This window comes from Drosophila montana, unplaced genomic scaffold (genome assembly GCF_035044405.1).
Source record: "Drosophila montana isolate Dmon_TW-CO22-7 unplaced genomic scaffold, ASM3504440v1 contig_3847_1, whole genome shotgun sequence".
Classification (NCBI taxonomy): domain Eukaryota; kingdom Metazoa; phylum Arthropoda; class Insecta; order Diptera; family Drosophilidae; genus Drosophila; species Drosophila montana.
Genome location: NW_026998719.1, coordinates 112,181 through 132,881, shown reverse-complemented (window position 1 = coordinate 132,881; position 20,701 = coordinate 112,181). Strand labels below are relative to the sequence as shown.

The window sequence follows — 20,701 nt, the reverse complement described above, 5'->3', positions numbered from 1 at the left end:
CTTAACTAACGTATAAAATATATTTAATCAGTATATAGATTCTGTGAAAGGAATAGGTTAACTCCTAAACACAATTTAAAGCTCGATTATCAAAGCTTTTTACCGATTGCTTGATTTGGCTTAAGTTCTTAACTCTCTCTAACAAAAAGCTATTTGCTTAACTCGCCTGTTAAAGTATGTAAGGGTATTCAGACTTCTACCATAACTAGCTCTTCCTTTTACCTTTGCTTACCAATCTTATCAAAAAACTGAACCCTACCCAGACCAAATCAGTTTCAGGTGCTTTTTGTTGTTGTTCCCACAACAATCAGTTGCAACTGGCTCAAACCTTTGCTCACATTTTGTAGGCAACATCGAACGCGAACTTGTGCGCGAGGGCGAGAAGCTGAGCGACATGTTGGCCATGCCGGTGAAAGATGCTTTGGGCCGTGACCTCCAGCTGGACTATAGCAACGACATTGCCCAGCTGCGTCGACAGATTGACGCGAGCTGCGAGCGCCGGCAGCTGTGCGGACAGCGGTTGGCGCTGCAGCGGCTCACCTTGGAGCAGGTGACCCACATTCACGGCTACGAGCAGGAGGTGCGCCGTGCACTCCAGTGGCTGAACGAGCTATATGCGGTGCTGTTGCGCTGTCACTCCCATGTTGGCTGCAACATACACGAGATCCAGCTGCAGAAGGACGAGTTGCAGGGGTTTGAGGAAACCGGACGGGTGAGTTTTAAGCCAAGACAGAGACACAGACTGAGAGAGAGAGAGTTGGCACGAGAGAGAGATCTGCATTTTGTATTCAGCCAGTTTGGGTGCACTTTACCACTTTTTATCACCACTTTTCTCCCTTCCTTCGCAGAGCATTTTCAACTATGGCTGTCAGCTGCTGGAGGCCGCGCAGACGCTGCGTCTCTGCTGCAAGCTGGAGCAAACGGAGCCGGAGCAATTTCAGCTGCGACTGCAGCGCACCTGGCACAGTCTGCAGTCCATTGCCCAGGAGCAGATGACCCGGCTGCGCGTCTCCGCCGTCTTCCATCGCAGCGTGGAGGCCTACTACAGGCAGCTGCGCGACCTGCGACCGCTGCTCACCCACGAGCTGGCCACCCAGCTGCAGCAGCAGCGCCAGCAGCACAATCGCAGCAGCAGCGGCATCAGCAGCGATGCGGAAGCCTCGCCAGAGCTCTCGCCGGCCGGTGGCGGAGTTGGCGCACGTCTGCAGCGTCACCTGCTGGCTCGGGAGCAGCTGCTGGTTGAGGTGGGTCGCATGGTGCGGCTGGGTCGGCTGCTCAAGAAGCGTCTGAAGGAGCCCTTTGTGCTGGACGCGCTCACGGGCAAGAGGTGAGTGCGAATTCTAACCAATTTCCAGTTGAGGCGGCAGCGTGTGAGCGGACCGGAGACAACCCGAGAAAACGACTCAAAATCCACTCAAAATTCTGACCAAGTTTTCTTAGATAAAACCAAAATAAAAGCTGACAAAACTAACTAAAACAAATGACCGCACAGCGAGCACTCAGCTCGAAATATGCCGCCAACTATTCAGAATTTTTCGGCTAAGACAGTCTATTTCGGTGCGTGATCCAGCACGGAGCGTCTGATGCTCGACGGGAAGCGTAGTCGTCGGGAATATATACATAAATACACGGAATTTATACATATATATATAGTGCGGCAACTTGTCAAGCTGTCAAGTGAATTGAAACGGACGGCAATCTTTACGCAGAGTATATATAGATACCGATATAACCCGACTGGAAAAAAGAAAACGTGTGCCAACAAGTGGGTCAGAGTGGAACTCTGATTTTAGTGTATAATTTATATAGAAGTGTCCGTCTAATTGTTGTCCCTTTCTCGCCGCATCCCTTTTGCGCTGTGTGAGTAATCCTCAATAATTGAGTACTTCCCGCAATTGACATTTGTCCGACTGGCCCGGAGCCAAACGCGTGTTCAGCTGTTGCGTCAAGAGACTTGGCGATCTAAGGCAGGAAAATGTTTGCCCGATTTCGTAATTTGTTTGGAAAATCAAAAGCCGATGAAGTGCCCATCATTGTCGTAGACGAGGCTCCCAATGAGGAGCCGCTGCCTGCGAGCAAACAAAACAATGCGCCGCTGGCCAGCGAGGAGGAGGATTTGATCAATGGGCATGAGGAGACGCTAAGCGCCTCCACGCAAGAGCTGTCCCAGCTGCTGGATGCCATTAACCAGAGCAGCGAACTGCCAGATTTGAGCAGCGATGATACGGAGCAGGAGGAGGCAAATATTGAGGAGGAAGATGAGGAGGACGATGATGAGACGGCGAGCACTTCCAGTTCAAAAACCAAAATAGCCAAGGCTTCCATTGAGCGTGATATTATACTAGAGCCTGCCGAAGAAGAAGAAGAATTAGAAGAAGAAGCAAGAGACGAAGCGCCACGCCTGCAAAGCCTGGACAAGATTAAGGCGCTCATACGCAATGACAGCGAAACATATCCGCAAAGCGACTATACGGACAACGAAGATGCCACGCCCTCGCACACACGCAGCGCCTCACTGGATTCGACAGCAGATGCCACGCAGCAACAGACTAAAAGCAATTTATTTTCATGTGATTACAGCGTTGTGCCGGATGAGCTGCCGCTGGACTGCAGTCCGAGCCCCATGCACGACAGCGGACGCAACAGCAGCGCCGGCAGCGAGTCCATCCATGCGGAATCATCTGCCACGTTAACTGTGACGCCAACGGGCAGCAATGAGCTGGCCTGCGCCGCCATTTCGCACAAGCTGGGCGCCATCGCCGAGGTGGCCGAGTCCCTGGATGCGGTTATACGAGACTGCAGCGATGGTGAGCTGGATCTGTCCAGTGCGACGCACAAAAAGCTCGGCAGCAATGGCATGGGCAACGAGGTAGGTCACGGCCGGTTGCTTTTGCTTGCGGTTGGGTCTTTCATTTGGTCTCATTTGATTCATGCAGGACTGGCAATCGCGTTCAACGGAAGATGAATCCTTTGCCACGGCCTCCGAGGGCAATTTTACGCCCAATTCGCATTCGTCCTCCTTTCAAACGGCCTCGGGTCGCACCAGCTCGTACATTGGCTCTGCCAAGAACTCCTTTGACGAGGCGGATGATTCCACGCTGAGCAACTTTGAAATACCCGAGCTGCCACAGTCGCCAGTGAACATGTCCTTTGAGAGCTCCGAGCTGAGCTACTTCTCTGCGCGGCACCCACCAAAATGCGATGATCAGGACAGTGTGGTGGGCGTGGCAGAGCTGCATAGCCAAAGTGTGACGCCCACGCCCGACGACGAACAGCAACAGCAACAACAAGAACAACAGCAGCTGCTGGCACAGCCCATCGAATCGGACAGTGAATTAGAGGGCTACGGCCTGGACGCAGCTCACATCAGCACGGAGCTGATGCCCAGCAGCTCCACGGCCGTCACGCCGGAGGTGAGTGCCCAGGCAGCAACAGCTGCTGCCTGCTCTGCTGGCACGGAAAGCGCCGAGCAGACGTCGCCAGCGTCGTGGCGCCGCAGCAAATACTATGAGAATATAACGAAACAAACGATCAAGGGTTTTCTCTGAGAGATTTGCCCTCGCCCCGACATCCAATATATAACCCGCCTAATTAAGATGCGCCATTTGCTTTGCTGCTTTGTTCTTGTTTGTTGTTGTTTTTATTTTTCAAACGTTTTTCTTGCCAAAATGAATTTGCTGGCATTTTTGTTTGATTTTATTTCTAATTTATTTAAGTTTTCTTTCTCTTTTAGCTATTTTAGCCCATGAGCTAAACAAATTCTTTCAGCATTTGTTTTGTTTTTCCTTTAATTATTATTATTATTTTTCAAGAGCAGCGCATGTTTTAGTATTTATTTAAATTATTAATCTAGTTTAATTAATTAGTCTGTTTGCTTGCGATAATTAGAGAATTCCAAAATAATTTAAACTCTTAGCAATTAGCAATTAATTTATTGCTTTTGATTTTATTGCAAAATAATTAAAAATAGTTCATATTTTTAGCAGACACTATTTGAGCCAACAAAAATATTATTTATTTATTTCTAATTTACATAAATGCATTTTTTATACATTTTTGAATCGCAAATAAGTCACGAAAACTAAAATCGATGCGTAAAATGTAGTCGAAAATGTTTTTTTTTTCTTCTTTTTTTTACATGCAATTATTTATTGCCTGCTCGAAAGTGTTGCATGATTTTAGGCACAGTTGGAAAAGCTGCCGCTTAACCCCTGTGCAGTCGCGAGGTTAATTTGCCACCCAAAACAAATGCCTAAACGTTAATTGTTTCGACCTGGGTGGTTCATAAATGTGAACAAACGCTTTTTAAGTGATTTTAATTATATAATATGTGCGCTGTCAGAAGGGTGTTGACACACACATACAGACATACACACACACACACACACACAAGCACACACTCCAGCCACTCAAATGTCACATTAATCTCAATAAAAAGCGTTATAAATAAAATATGTGCGAGGGCAGCTCTCAGCGCACTGTGCACATGTGTGCATGAGAGTTTTAGATGAAAGTTCTTACAAGCTGTAGCAAAACTCTTTCTCCCCCCATCCATAAGCAAGCGCCATGTAGCAATCAAATCAAATTGCCGCCAGTTTTTTTTTTGCTTGCTGCTCGTGACGGCTGCAAAAAGCTGGCCAAGACACAAAAGCGGCGCTGAAAATATAATTCAATAAATTTGGTGCCGTTGATAGGCTGCAAAATAATAACAGAATACGTTGATTGGAAGCCAGTCGTTGGCCACTGCGGCACGAACTGAGCTAACCCCCGGCCGCTGTCCCCCGTCGCAATCACCCTAAACCCTCCCGGTCAGCACTCGAGCATCGCCTGCCACACGCATTTTGGACGCTCAAGTAGCGTAAAACTATGATGCGGAGCTGAGCGGGGGGAGCAGCTGTGAATGCGGGCGGCCGCCTGTTGCATTCTATTAAGACACGCTGCAGTCAGGTTGTTGCAGCAGTTTCTGTTGCTGTTGTTGTTCCCTCTTCGCTGTGTCTGTTATTAAAGTACAAGCTATACTTGAGCACATTGTTGCAGTTGTAGTTGTTGTTGTTGTTGTTGTTGTGGTTGTTGCCGGCGCAGGGCATTAAAAATTGAAATCATGAATTAACGACGCAACGAATGCCAAGAGCACTTGTTTATTTATGTCGTCACCGCCTCCCACTCTCGCCGCCCCTCTCTCGATCTCGCACAGCCCAGCTCAGCCGGCTACCCAAACTGAGCTCAACAGAGAGCATAGCGAGCGCCATCCATGCCTGCCGCAAAAGCTGAGCGAATCGGTTAAGTGCCGGGTGCCCCCAGGTTGCTACACTCGCGCTCCGATCTCAGCAGCAGCAGCAGCAGGCCGAGCGATCTGGCAGCTGCCTTCGTCTGGTTCAGTTCCTCAGTCTTGTTCGAAGTTCGCGTCGTTCGGTTGTTGGGCACGCGGCGCGCGCGTTTTATTCCCATATTTTGCTCATCGCTCCGGGTTTTTGTATTTGAAAATAAAAATGTGCGAATATAGTTTTTCGAAGAATGCAAATTTGGCATAGAAATGTAAATGTGAATTTGTGACGCCAGCGAAAGGCACAATAAATTAGCAGCTAATGACATTGAATGCTACATAAATTATAATTAATAAAAACACAACAAAATAAACACACAAACATAGTATAATATGTTATTGAGGCACAAATTGTGTTCTAATTTTGTTATTGTTGCTGGTCGTCGACGGGCCTCGCAGACGATGTGACAAGCGCATTGCAAAAAGACATGATAAATAAATATCATTTCGTTGACTTGTTTGGGGCTGTCAGTTAAAATTGACAATTGTCGGGGTGGCTAGCGACAGGCAGGCAGGCAGGCAGCCAAATTGTGACTGCCACGCCCCATTTCCAGGCATGTGCTGCGTTCATTATTATAGTGCCTGTTTATTTTTAGACACGGGCCAGAAAAGTACAATTAAAATCATTTACATTGCTTCATACGAAAATCGCCTCAAATGTTTTGGCTATAAAAAACTAGAAAAATACAAATTACCTAATGCCACAGCCGGGCGCACACACAAAATAATGGGCGGAAAGGGGCTGCTCACATTGCGTATGCGTAATAATTCAAAAATAAATGAAAGCTGCCATAATTTCTGGCAGCCAAAAAGCAGTTGCAATCGATTGAACAGACGAGCGCATAGAACAGCCGAAAGGTTAACATTTTCAGACATTGCAACAATTTGGCACATGTGTGCGCGAGAGAGTATCTTAGTATATTGAAGATACAACAACGAGACAACGGACAATGATTAGCCTGACGCACATCCGCCAAATGTGGGCTATTCAAACAGACGGAGCCGCAGTCGCAGTCGCAGTCGCAGCACCCAAGAATTATTCAATATACGTGTAGTTTTTTGCTTTAGTTTGATTTAAAATTCAAAAATAGCGCAAATTGAGCATTGTCATAGAGCTGAGCGAAGATCGGCGCAGCGCACGCATCAAAGGCAAAAAGTTTCTCAGGCGCATATGCGAAATACAGCAACAAATGCACACACATTAGTATAGGTAGCTAAATGTATATACATATACATATATATATATATATAGACATTGTTGTGCTTAGCGTACAATAATAAACAGGCAGCGCGAGGCATGAAGTCATAGTCGATTTATTTGCCATAGTTCTTCGTGCTGATTTTTTTTTCCTACTCGCTCAGAGCTTATTCTGTGTGATGGGGCCGTCAGACGATCGCCAGCATTGATAGTGTGCGCGACAAACGAAAATCAGGGAAAATCGAGGAAAATCGCGAAAAACGAACAACGAACTAAGCCAAACATAACCAAACATAGCCAAATAACTTAAGTTAAGCATAAACGTCTAACACGTCGACTGCATTATTTTTCTACTAGAGCCCAAGTAAAAACAACACCACAAACAACTTAGCGAAAGACGCGCGCGTGAAAAAGAAAAGAAATTGTGTAAAATCAAATACAAAACAAAAGAAAACTAAACGGCAAAGATTAAAAACGCCCACGCAAAACACACAAAACAACACGTAGCCGCTAAGCCGACAATAACAACAACAACAACAATAACCACCCGAAGACAACCAGTCAACAACAACAACACTCAACAACAACACTCAACACACAGTTCACAGCCACAACATGGAACGTCGCCAAACGTTAGACTCATCGATGTCTTCACTGTACTCGGCCAGCTCCTCGAATCGCCAGCAACTGCAGCCCCAGTCACACTCTCAGTCACAATCCCAGCTAGACGCCTTCAATTATTCAGCAACAATGTCATCATCGTCGCCAACGCCAAGCCAGGCGACGTCCTCCTCCCTGCGTGCCACCACCATTGGCACCGTTGTCGTACGCTGTGGACCCATACAGCTGGTGATAGCGCTCTTGCAAGTGAGTTGTTGTCGTTGTCTTTGTATTTGTAGTTGTTGCTGTTGCCGTAACTACTGCTACATGGACATAGTTGCAGATACCAATAGATAACTATGGCTCCAAGTAGCAACCGTTGCAATTTATGCAGCTAAGTCAAAAGGGCAAAAATGTAGATGATAGTCCTGACAAACATAGATATCTTATTGCAGGGTATACTAGAAAATTCAGACTTGTGTATTACCTTTCGCATTCTCCTGACCTCAAACAGTGTCCAGATTTTAATTTAGGTGTTTCGTACAATATGCTTATTGTTAAGAGATTTACCATTCAGAATTAGATATCTTATTTCAGGGCAGACAAGAAATTTCAGGAATGTTTTTACCCTTCTATCCGATTCTCATAATGTCAAAGTGGTATCTAGACTTTAGAGTTTAGCAATCTGTTGCCCTTCTATGCGATTTTCATAAGCTTATATCGCATTGTAAGATTTTATAATTGTGTAGAGAGCTGTCTCTGGCTTAGCTGATATGTTTTTGTTTCTGTCTTTCGTAATTATATCTCTTTCTCACCTACTAAGCTTTGATGTCTCTATCTCTATCTGTCTCTCTCTGTTTTTATTGCTTTTCTCGTTTACTCACAGCCACAAGTATAGCTCCTAAACGAGCATAGCGGATTCTCCCTCGCTCACTTTAATTTCTTGTCTACCTCTATCTGTTTTATTTTTGTGTCATCTAAAGTTGGGAGGGGTTCTATTAAGTATTTGCTCTCCATAGCTGACATGCCTTTAATACCCTGCCTCCCTTGAGGGAGGCTTGAAAAACTTCACAACAAATCCCACATAAAAGTCAAATATTTGACTTTTAATTCAACTAATACCCAAAACTGGTTGTTTGGTTTTTTTCTAAACCGGCTTTAATATAATTTCCGTGCCAATTAGCACGTTGAGCGCAACCACAACGAAAGCAAAAGTTGTTGATAGCAGTTATGATTTGTGTGTATGTGTGTGTATGAGGGAACGAATATTTGAAACTAAAACAAAAGGTTCAAGGTTGTCTGACATCAGCAGAGGCGAGCGTGCGCGTTCTAACGTGACAAAAGAAATGTATCTGCAAGATACTTTGGCAATTAGGCGCAGCTGCTACCTGCCTGACAGCGCCCCAGAAAAAAATGTATTTAAAATAAAAAGCAATAAGAACCACAAGCAGAAAAAAAAACCGCTGCTACACAAAGTGAAAACGGGTAGCCCGGCAATCAAAAGAAGAAGAAGAATAACAAATCAATGGGAAACTTTGGGCCTCACATGCGTTGCGAACTTGAGGCTACAATCTGTGGCCTGAACTTGAGATTGAGATTGAGGAATGGAAGAGCTACAAGTTTCATGCCCCAGACAACATTCAATAATTATAGACGACGCTAAAGTTTTATGCCACGGGCTTGGTTTTCTTTTTGTTTTTGTTTTTTTTTGGTATTTTATTTTCGTTGTTCATTCAACTCGCTCGCCAAAACTCATTGAAATTTCGGCCACTTTGTGCCACTTTTTTTTTGCCAACAATTTGAATGGGTTCCTCATTCTGAACACTCCATGTGTTTAGCATTCGCTTTGATTTACGCATTCTTTTTTTTTCTCTCATTTTGTGTTGGCGCGTCTGCAAAATGCATGAGTCAGTTGGGAACATTTTGTAAAAGGCTTTTCAACACGTTTGCCAAATGCTCGCATATAGTAGGCTATAATACATACATATATATTCAAATTTTCAACGAAATGAATACAATACGAAAACTTGTTCACCCACCCAACGGCAGCATTTAAATTGATTTGTAGAGGATGATTTACCTGTTGCAGCTCTGGAGTGCCACCAAAAATGTTCAAAATAAATACGAAAGCAGCTTTTTTTCGACCCGCAGGTAAACAAATTAGCTGAGGAGCTGTAGAACAAAGTCGAAAAAAATGTAAAAATAATTTCAAAAAAACCAAACAGATGTAGATACATATATAAATACATAAAGTACGCGTACAGAGGTATAACAAAAGGCGTGGCACGTTTCTAAAAGATACTTTTCGATGAGCTCAGTTGTTTGTTATTGTTATTCTTGTTATTGTTATGCCAAGAGAGTGATGAGCTGACGTGGGGGCGGGGGCGGGGGAGAAACGGAAGCACATGCAAAGTTATGGATAGTCTGTGGAAAGCTTTTCGTAAAAGATTAAAGCAACAATAAGTTTTCCAGCTGTGCTCAAGACTACGCTAATAACTTCGAGTACTCGTGCATATGTCAAAGTTTCTCTTACAGATAAATATTTAACTCTTTTTTGTAGTTTGCATAAGTTTGATTGCGATTGTAAAGTAGTTTTTCTGTCGAAAAGCATTCGAAGTGAAAAACCAATTTCTATTTTACAAATAATGTGCTTGAGCTTTGTCAAGAGCCAGGGCATATAGGAAACTTCTGCCTGTTTGGCATAATTTTGTTAACAATTCTCCACATCTCCCAATTCCAGCTCTGTTAGTTTTCCATTTAGAAATCTTTCAGTCAACACACAGACTCGTAACTCATTGACATGATTTACATTTTATGTTTCCATCTAAATCAGCATCTTTTAGCCCGTATCTCCATCTGAGTGATGCCCAACCCTTGGCCAATAAAATTCATCTACTAGACACATGTAACTCTTGGGCAACACATCAATCTCAATGGCTTTAAGAAATTTACGCAAAAGTTTATTATCTTGGTCGCAATGTTTGTTGTTGTTGCTCTTGTTGTTGTTATTGTTGTAGTTTCCGTGCCCCAAACTATTTCTATAAAAGCATATTTACAATTGATACAATTTGCCTTTGTATCTTTAGTAAATTCCATGGTTTTTTGGGGCCTGTTTTTTTATGGGTTTGCTGGTCAGCACAGCAGCCAATTAAAAGCGTAGCGGACGGGTCTAACGTAAAGCAAACAGACCAAGAAAACTTCAAAGGCCCCCTCAAGATTTACATATTTATTTAGCTGTAGTCTAAATAAATAGTTCTCTGAAGCGTGCCAAGCATGCAGACGCCTCCAGTTGCTCCATAATTGGAACTAATGCGCGAAATTCATTTGGCATTAGCATTGGTTAAAAACAATCTGATGGATCTTGCGGGAACTGGTGCGCAAAGGCGACCTGCTTTATCCGGCTGGAGCTGTGAAGTATCTATTTTTTTTGCTTCTTTAATTTGTTTTTTTTTTGGATCTGCTCTGATTTGCAATCGAAGCGCAACTATGGACCAGGGCGGCAGCACTAATTGAATTTATGGCATTTTCATTTGGAAAAGTCGCAGCTTTTCACTCATAAATTGCGCAGACATATGAGCAAATACACACACGCACACACATAAATTACATATGTATGTGTGTGAGCTTAAGTTATGTGCCGTCGCTTTGGGCTGGCGTGGGTGAAACGGCTGCAGCTGCGCAAAGCATGGACACTGCAGTTGGAGTTGGAGCTGAAGCTAGAGCTGCAGCTGGAGCTGGATCTAAGGCCAGAGCCGGGCCTGGCAAAAGAAAGCCGTGTGCCAAGTTAAAGAAATGTTTACGATGCTTGGCAGGCACATAAATTTACGCATGAAAAGCTGCGCATTCCTCTCGCACTTGCGACGAGGGATGGGCCATCTAAAATCACGGTCTGCCTTATTGTCACTGTGATTTATTGCCCAGTGATTTTACAGAGTGATTTGCAGCGCCTAATTATGCAGCCAAAAGCAAAGGCAGAAAAGCTACAGCACGTTGCGTAGTTATAGGATAATCAAAAATTGATTCATCGCTTGCCAATTCAGACTTTATAAAGTCGGATAACAAATTTTGAAAAATAAATTAAAACTGTTAGAAAATTGCAAAAAAAAACGTGCACAGAAAATGGGAAGTCCAATTTATATTTGATATTCTTCTCATGGTCGTCTCAGATTGAACGTCCTATAGCCGGGATTTAACCCCCATATAGATAAGTCTTAGACATTAGAAAAATGTATTTAAAAGTTAAATGAAACCGAAACTTATCAACTGCATGGAAAGTGCAACATTTTCTTAAAGAGTACAATAAAATTGTGGCTAGTGGACCTCTTATCTCTAAACGTGCCAGCTATATATCAACTGGAGCAACTTCGTCCACACAAGTAAATTGTTTTTCTTGACCGTGATTTTTACGCTTCACTCAACAGCTGGGATTAGCATATTGCTGTTTGTGCAGCCCTAGCTGGTGGTAGCCACACCAAGAGGTGGCGCTGGACGTTGTCAACATGTCCAGTGTTAAAAAGCAAAAGAGTTAAAATAATGTATTCTATGCGCAGACGCTGCCAGTTGGCAACGCATCCAAGCCGGTCTCTTTGGCAGCTGTGGCCCGTCTATCGGGGCAGTTAATGCAGCGCTCCTACTTAGCTCAAACTGACAAAACAGTTTTGGCACGCACTGATTGATAATCGAAGGCAGCGGCATAAATTCACCAGCAACCGAGCGACAAAGCACCGGAGCATCGCAGCATCGGAGCACCCGGTCTGGCAACGAGCTGGAGCTGCATCTGCTGGCCAGGTTATCTCGCAGCGGCAAAGGAGCCGAGCAGCTGTCGTAATTACCTGGCAAAGCGGGCACGTTTTCTGGGTATTGGTTAGATGCGAAATATATTGCATGTTTACATGAAAACTGATATTTACCGATAAACGCTCAATGAAAGTCGACTGTGGCTGTGGCTGTGGCTGCAACTGCAACTGCGGCTTTTTGGCTCCGCAGCGAGTCGTGGTTAGCAATTTGTACAAACAATTATAGAAATTATCTCTCGCCTGGTTGCGAATTAAATTGAAATTTAAATTGCATTCGATTGGGGCGCCGCGATAGTGTCCTCTCCACTCATATATTTAACACTGCTGCCTGGGAACTGGTTACACACACACACATACACATACGCAGAAAAAACTGAAACATATTTTATGTGTATTTTGTTTATTGTTCGTGTATTTATAGAACTCAAAAGTCTGACATCACACGCGAACGACGCGCGCTAACCTTTGTTAGATCATTAAAGTTAGCGCAATGCAAATTAATGGGGAAAAACAAAAACAATGTTCTATGGCAAAATTCAAGTCAAGTTGAACCGGCCTAGCCGACAGCTCGGTGCTCTACAACACTTGCACGTCAACTATAACATTCTGCCTGCCTCAGTCAGCCAATATGCATCAATGGAGTAGAGCAAAGCGCGTTGGAGCATTGAAAACACGTGTGCTTCAGTCGGTAATGCCTGGCTAGCAGTTACCCTTATGTAAATTAAAGGAGATATCGAAAAACAAGTTGTTGTGATTGACGAGAATATATATAGCTCAATTTTCAAATATGTGCATTCAGCTCTTCGTCTCAATCAAGCACATTTGTACTTTATTTGGTCGGATTTGCCTGATTCTGTCTGTAACACATAAAAGTACAAAACCATTATACCTTGCACCATTAGTAATACAGGGTATATCAAATGAAAACAATAACATTGTCGCGCAAATACATTTGCATATGCGTATTAGCTGAATCTGTCAATACTGTTTGCTCCCTATCAATTCACACACAATACGTTAATGCTAATGCGGTTTTTATAGTTTTTGGCAATTTGTTTAAATCTTTTTTTAATGTGCCCTACAATTGGCAATTGGCAGCCGCGGCAGCTATCGAGGTTATGTTGACGCAAGCGATGTGTGCGGGTCAGTGAATAATTGATTTATGCTTTTTTAATGGGCCCATTTCATTGTTATTCAGGTGCTGTACTCTTATAGTGCGGGTAAAGTCTAGCAAGCGGTTTGTTTGCACTAGTTTTCAAAAGAAAAATGAAATTGGCAGGACTCCAGGCAATGCGAGCAAAATCCGGTTGGGTATTTTCCTTGGCAGTGCGCAGGACAATGGGTAATAATTATATTTATTCGTTTTTTTATATACAAAAGCAATTAATCAATATCTGCAAACCCAAAACAAGATTGTTAGCGGTGCGGTTCGCGGCTCGAATCGACTCTTTGCTTTTAGGTTCGTTTCCTGAGCCTGGTTTTCCATGTCCTAAACCCAAGTCCTAGTTAGTAATATAAATTAAAAATTTATTGATTCAATTTAGTTTCTTATAAACGAATGCCCGTTGTTCCAAAAATATCGCAAGTCGTAAATATTTTTGTATACAAGATGCGGGCTAAATTTTATCTTTACCCAAAATTGTCATCTATCGACTGGGGTTTTTTACGTGCAATGTTTGGGACCAAAGTTATTTTGAATTAAACCATTTTTCAACTAAACTCTGATTCGGTTCAAAAGTCTTTTTTTCGTTTGCCTTGATTAACATACAACTTTCCGAAACGTTACCAAAATATATATATAAAATAAATGCAGCTAAGTAAATATTAAACAAAAATAAACACTACACAATCCGGCAAAGCTGCAGAATGAAAAGATGTCCATGTGTCCGCTAGTTGTTGTTATTCTCAGATGAAAGCCAACTCTCACATTGCCGTAAGTCGCGTGTCGGCTATTGCCAATTGCTGAATTGGCAAAGTTTTTTTTACAAAAATCTGCCAACGCCCACGCCATTGCGCGTGCACAGCTTTTGGGATACTCAATCAAATCATCAAATGGCATCTGTATTAAAAAGCCGGGCACTCGGAGGTAATGAAAGAGCGCTCTATAAAAGCGCGCAATGATTTCATACAAACGATAACCACGTCAAGGTAATTTTATATCGAAATCGTGTTCTACCCGCTGACACAAAGTATTAATTTAAAAGCCAAAAACGTGTTTGGGCTAAGCGCCTCAGAAGTGGACGCTACACAGAGACAGACGCACACACACAGAACCTTGCTGTTGCCCATGGGGTATTATATCATCGTATCGTATCCTACTGACATGATCGTCTTAGACTTCCGTCTCTTTATTACAGCTAAGCCAAGTTGTGTCCAAAGTCTTTATAAATGTCCAAAATGCACACAATTTAAATGGCTCGCTGCGTGCGGCACCATGAAATATGATTCAAAAATTTTGCAATGAATGAAGCGCCATGTGCACAGTGAATACGTGTACTCATGTAAATACATATGAGTATATATGAATATATAGTGAATTTAGTTATGGTCCGGCTGTTTATAGTGCTGTCATACACCATATATGGTTCACATTTCAGTTAGACGGCTCTGACGTGATTCGTATTTTGGTGTAACGAAGCCGTTACATGAAGTTGAATTATCTACACGGCACCAGATACACAGTCATCTATTTATGCATATTGAAAACTCACTCACGTCCAACTACGACAGCTAGCCAAGCCATAGCCACAGCCAGAGTCGTAGTCGTAGTCGGAGCCAGTGCCACAGTGGATGTGGCTGTTGAATGCCCCTGGGCGCCAATGGTGTAATTTCAGTCTAATAGCACGGTTATTAGTTTTCATTGTAATTGATTGATTACTGTCATTAGCCAGATGGGTGATCTTGAGCATATGCATTGGGAACGGCAGCTGTGCGCTCTGTGGACCCTCAGCAAACAAATTAAAGTTCAATTTAATAGACAGCTAAACGTTGCGACCCGGCCCGATATGGTTAAAAGATGCCTCGTTTCAGATAGACATAAACGTATATATACATATGAAAAAAAAAAACGTTTGACTAGCCCTATCGGAAAAACAAACATTTTCGTGACTGTCAAACGAATTAACACCCACGCATCGGTTCCTGAAATATTTGATGGGGCAGACGCTACCTAAATGCCAGCCGTGGCTTTCACTGAGAGTGTGGCAGCAGCTGAGATGTTCTCTGCGCCCCGACAGCGACTGGTACCACATAACTCTGGCCAAATATGTGCGAGCAGGAGTTTCGTATAGTGGCGGAGGCGGGGGGGTGGTGCATCAGGCATATACATATGAACACACGCGCATCCCAACAGGAAAAGCTAACGGATGCCATTACCATATAAAGTCAATGCTGACCTTCATTGCAATCACACACAGCTCCAATAGAGTTGGGAGCTGTTGTTCTTCTTCTTCTTATTCTTGTTGTTGTTGTTTTTGTTGTTGCTGTGCATCGATAACTCGCCGACTACCAAAATTAGAAGCTGCTGTGCAGCATTGTCGTCGTCTGAGCAGGTTTCCACCAGATCTTCGACAATGTCAGCGACTAGTTTCATGAATCAGAACGCAGCATTGATACGACTTAAGCAGAGGCCGTGAACGTGACTGTGGAAAATGTTTAGCATAAGCACATTTATGGGGCTAAGGGCTAAGGTTTATAATATAAATGTTGATCTTTCTTTCTTGCTAAGTCTATCTCTCTCTCTCTTACTGATACGCTATGTCTCTGTCCCTCGCTTCGCCTCTCTTTCTTTTTTATTGACACTCTCTCAATTGGCATCCCTTTATTCTCTCTGATCGTCTATCTACGCGATTCTCAAGAATTCAAAGAAGGTCTAAAGATTTTGGTGTGTTAAAAAATGTTGTAATTAGTCAGCTAACAGTCCTTAAGGGAGGATAGCTGTCATAGCTTGCTTGTGTAGAATTATGTCACTTGAACCTTTTACAGAGTCCCGAAAAGATCTATATCAAGGTTGTGGAGCTGGAGCCAAAGATCACAGCGCTTGGTGACAACCTGGATGAGTCGCTGCACATGCAAAGAGAGCACGACGAGACGCTGCGTAATCTACAGGTAGCTATATACACAAACTGTTCAATCACAATTATCTGACTTTTCCACACATTTTTGCAGAACCTGCCCGGGCCTATGGAGGAGTTTGTGCAAAAGGCCGATAAACTGTTGGCCAGCAAACGCATCAGCTCGGAGCTAGTCAATGCCATGGCGGACACACTGAACATCATTTGGCAGGATATTTTAAATCTGCTGCAGGATCGCCAGCACATCTTGCACTTGTGCACACAGTTTCACGACAAGATGACACAGTGTTTCAGGCGCATGGATCAGCTGGAGCTGGCCTGCGACGAGTCAATGCTGCCCACGGAGGTGGCTGGCGTCCAAGAGTTCCTCAACAAATTCAAACAGCTGCGCATTGACATGCTGACCGGCGTCATGGCAGCACTCAAGGATGGCAACGAGCTATTGACTCAATTGCAGGAGCTGGAGAAGCTCGAAACCCTGGACACGCGACCGGAGCACATCAAGCGGGATGCAACTCGAGCCGTACACCAAGTGCAACAGTGGCTGGAGGCGTTGCACGATCGTCGCAATGCACTGGAGCTGGCCTGGCAGACGCGCAAGACCCAGCTGGAGCAGTGCCTGGCCCTGAAGCTGCTTGGCCGTGAGCTAATCGAACTGGAATCGGCGCTGCAGCAGGCCAAGCAGGAGCTGAATACCATGTACAGCCTGGGCGAGTGCGAGCACTCGGCGAACCAGACATTGCACAAGTATCGGGAGTGGAAACAGCAGGCCCTGCTGCTGCGCGATCGTGCTTTGAAGATCACACGCGCCAAGGAGAAAGTACAGGCACCAGGTCACTTTGCCGGTGATGAGGATTGTGCGCGCGCCTATGCGGTGCTCAGCGGCTGCACAGAGCACCTGGATCTGGTTGATCAGCGAGAGCATTGGCTGCAGCAGTCACGCGATTTCTTTGCCAAGGCGGAGCACACGCTCAGCGTGCTGGAAAAGCTGGAACTGGAGCTGGCCAGCGTGAAGCTGCCGCCCAATTCACCCGAGAGCTACGCAATGTTTGCCAAGGTGTCCCGAGACGTGCGCACCTTCACCGAGGAGCCACTGCGCCTGGGCTATGGCCTACTGGACGAAGTGGGACGCACACAGCCGGAGACTCAGGGCATCAAGCGTGTGCTGGACGAATTGGAGAACCGCAAGGCCTATGTCGAGGGCATCTGTGCGAACAGCAGCGAGGATCATCAACGCGTTCAACGTGCACTGTCTGAATTTCTGGCACAGCACAACGAGCTGCTCGCCTGGTTGCGTGCCTCCGGTCAGCTGCAGCTGCAGCAGAGCGTGAACATGGGTCGCAATCTGCATCAGGCCAAGCAGTTTCTGCTGCAACATCATGAGCTAATGCAGGATCTGGAGGTGAGTTTAAGCACCTGCTTACACAAACTTTGGCTCAACATTTTCTCTCTTTCAGATCAAGGGTGAGCTCATTAATCTGCTGTTGGAGTCCATCAAGCAGCATTTGGAGTCGCTCAGTCCTCAGCAGCGCTACGACGTGGACTCCAAGGCCGAGGCATTGCACAAGCACTGGATAGAGCTGAAGGATCTGGTGCTCAAGCGAGTCGACTATGTCTCCCTGCTCATCCAGTTCTTTGAGCAGGCCAACGAGCTCTCTAGTCAGCTGGATCACGTGCAGCGTCAGCTGCTCCAAACACCTGACGAGCACAAGCTGCAGTTCCTACAGGCCACATGGGCCAACATCGCCGCCAGCTACACTGAACTCAAGTCTTCTGGCCAGCGATTCATCAACTTAAAAGTCCGTATCGGTATCTATGCAACATATATACGTATTATATAGTTTGTTGGAATTCTCTAATGTTAGGGCAGGGCTTCGCATGCGTTTCTGCAGTTTTTTGTTTTTACTAACCGCTGATGTCAGCTGCTGACAGCTGGCACAATTGCAGACTGTCCGTCAGTTCCAGACCAGACTATAATATGCTCCAGCATGATGCAACGCTTGCTATTTTCAGCCCGCATTGCGAATTGCAAAACAAAAGCCAAAGTACATTGGTCGGTGGCTTTTATTATGCTCATGCCTCTAAACAGGTATTATAACTAAATCAAAGAAAAGGGCTCCTCAGAAAAAATTTAACACAAGATACATTTCGGAATAAAAATCTCTTTTTATTGGAACTATATTGTACATATGATATGTCTGATACTTGTCATAATAGTTTTTCGAGCAGTAGAATTTTAAAAAAAAAAATATTTTTAATTCATTTCCTTATAAAATGAAACAGGCATAGCATTAATACATAACACGATTAATTTTCAAATATATTTTAAAGCATAAAGTAGGAAAATCTTTAGTCTGGTACTTATCATATCAGATGAACGGTTTTTTTTACCCAATTTATTTCTCGGGCAGCTACTTAAGATCTCAATCAACACTTTTCTTTCGGCTTAATAGTTTAGTAAGTGTATTTTCCACACAGAGCTAGGAGAATATTTCAAGTGTTGATTGCATCTTAGCCAAGTAATGCAGCCAGTTCTTGTACCTGCCAGCTCAGGCACATAAATTTTCAACAATATGATTTTGGCTGGCTATAGCCCCACCATAAACATATATCAGAAACGACAACGCCATTTTTCCTTCTTACATGCTGCCACGACGTGGGTGAGGGGGACGGTGCTGTAGAGTAGAGCCAGAGTGCGGCAGTCGCATAGAAAGATTTGAAATTAGAAAATTCGCTCGGCTGCCGACGCCTCGAGTCGAGTCGAGTTGAGTCCATAAATAAAAACAGGCAATTTGCGCTGACTGTCTATACATAGAGAGAGGAGACCTATCTCGGTTCTGGTCTGCTCTGGTCTGGACTCTTGTGCGCCAGAACGCGTCAGACCCTGGCCACTGGCAGATGCGTGCCACGTGCCACGCGCTTTCCTCGAATTTTCCAACTTGTCAGTCAAGACACTTGAGGAAGAAATTTAGAAAAACCAAAAAGGCAAACGCAAAACTAAAATAAAAATAAAAAAAGAAAGAAAACAAAGTAAAAAATAAAACAAACTGAAACTGATTTTATTTAATGCTATTTTTAACGACATCGCTGCGCAGATTGTGGATCCATATCTCGAGACGAAATCCTCAGTGCAGGCAGTGGAAGAGACTCTGAACGGCTTCAGTAAGCGGCAGCTCGACGTGACGAGCAGTCTGGAAAATTGGACAACGAGCATTGCGGAAAAGCGCGAAGTGGAATATCTACTTGAGAAAGTCATGAGTGATAACGAGGAGGCAAGTTGCAACGAAAATTAACATCAAATCAAATCTCTCGCTAACATTTTCCTAACCCCTTTCACTCAGACCGTGGCCAAGAGCACGCAGGTGGATACACAACTGTATCCGGTGTTCAGCACATCCAGCTTGGACTCCAAGCAGCTGCTGACGAGCACACGCGAGAAGCTCACCTATGTGACGCAGGACATAGAACGTGCCCAGGAGGAGATACAGCAGCGCATCCAAACCACGCTGAGCATACAGACCAAGGATCAGCAGTCGCTTACCAAGATCGAGCAGGTGATCAACAATTTGCGCATGCTGAAGGCAAAGCTGGATGGCATCAAATACGACTATCGCACGCTGCTGGAGAGTGTGCTGCAGTTCCTCGAGAACATTGTGCAGCTGCGCCGAGAGATCGATGCGTACTTTGCGAAGCAGCAGCAGCATCCGACGACGGCGACGACAGCGGGCGCATCTTCGGGCGTGGAGCGCACCATAGCCGAGCATGAGAAATTCCGCGATCATTGCATGGATAAATTTAGATCGTTAATCACACAATCCGAACTGCTGATCGATCGTGTGCGGGTATTGGAGCCGCCGGGCGCTCGCGAAATCGACACTGATCGCATATTGAAGTTGTTGGAGAATTTGCGCATTCACTTCGAGTCGAATAGCAGCGCCACAATGTCGACTCTGGAGCGTCTCGAGAAGATCGAGCAATTCCGCAGCGATCTGGAGGATATCGATCGCAGTCTGGACAGCGTCAGCAAGCAGTTGCACGATATTAATGGACAGAGTGTCGATAGTCTGGCAGCTGCCAAGACCACGTCGCTGGCATTCGAGTATTTTGAACGTACCATAGAGGTGAGTGAACTCTGCCGGTGAGGCGTGTGTGAGTAGGGGTTCTTGACTAACAGCTAGAGATTGGATGCCAGGTATTTTAATGCTAACATCAATTTTATAGTGTTCAATGCCCAAATCTGTGAAATCGACGCAACATCAGCGACGCTGGGGCCAGACAGCGCATACGTTGGAGGTAGACCAAGTAGTAACCCATCCAAATGCATGTGGCAATAGAAATTTCTCACTCAATTCTATTCTTTATTTCTGTTTTGCATTGCCTGTCGCCCTTTTTGGGTGGGCCACAATTCAACTCACACATAGTTACAGTTGCTATATAAGTAGTAGCAGCCCCGGCACATTCATCAAATTTCCAAAAAAGCGTTGAGACATTTTCGAAAATAAGTACAAATTCAAATTTAAGTTTGAAAATGTTGTCGCTGTCAGCGCAGCGTTGAGCGGACAGCGGCAGCTGTCGTTAGTTTGTAATTAAAAACTTGGGAAATACATCTTGCAGCCAGTGCGGCAGATACAGCTACAGATACAGCTAAAGATACAGATACAGCTACAGCTATGGCTGCAGATACAGATACACAGCTAGAGATATGAAAAAT

At 44.5% G+C, this 20,701-nt stretch overlaps 1 protein-coding gene across 17 annotated transcripts in view; it reads left to right on the top strand.

The window, feature by feature from the left end:
- LOC135438178 (titin-like) overlaps positions 1-20,701 on the top strand; it is a 123,630-nt gene that overhangs the window by 4,056 nt on the left and 98,873 nt on the right. For 11 of the 17 annotated variants that reach the window (XM_064696383.1, XM_064696382.1, XM_064696380.1 and 8 more), the window contains exons 6-11: positions 348-712; positions 849-1,327; positions 2,581-2,869; positions 2,937-3,413; positions 19,086-19,262; positions 19,332-20,111. In XM_064696383.1, coding sequence (XP_064552453.1) covers positions 348-712; positions 849-1,327; positions 2,581-2,869; positions 2,937-3,413; positions 19,086-19,262; positions 19,332-20,111 — 2,567 coding nt within the window. Of the gene's footprint in view, positions 1-347; positions 713-848; positions 1,328-1,971; positions 2,870-2,936; positions 3,752-5,385; positions 5,536-6,878; positions 7,389-15,901; positions 16,025-16,084; positions 17,393-17,447; positions 17,790-19,085; positions 19,263-19,331; positions 20,112-20,701 lie in introns of those variants that run through there. The other 6 variants (XM_064696397.1, XM_064696396.1, XM_064696395.1 and 3 more) reach the window with 3 other exon arrangements.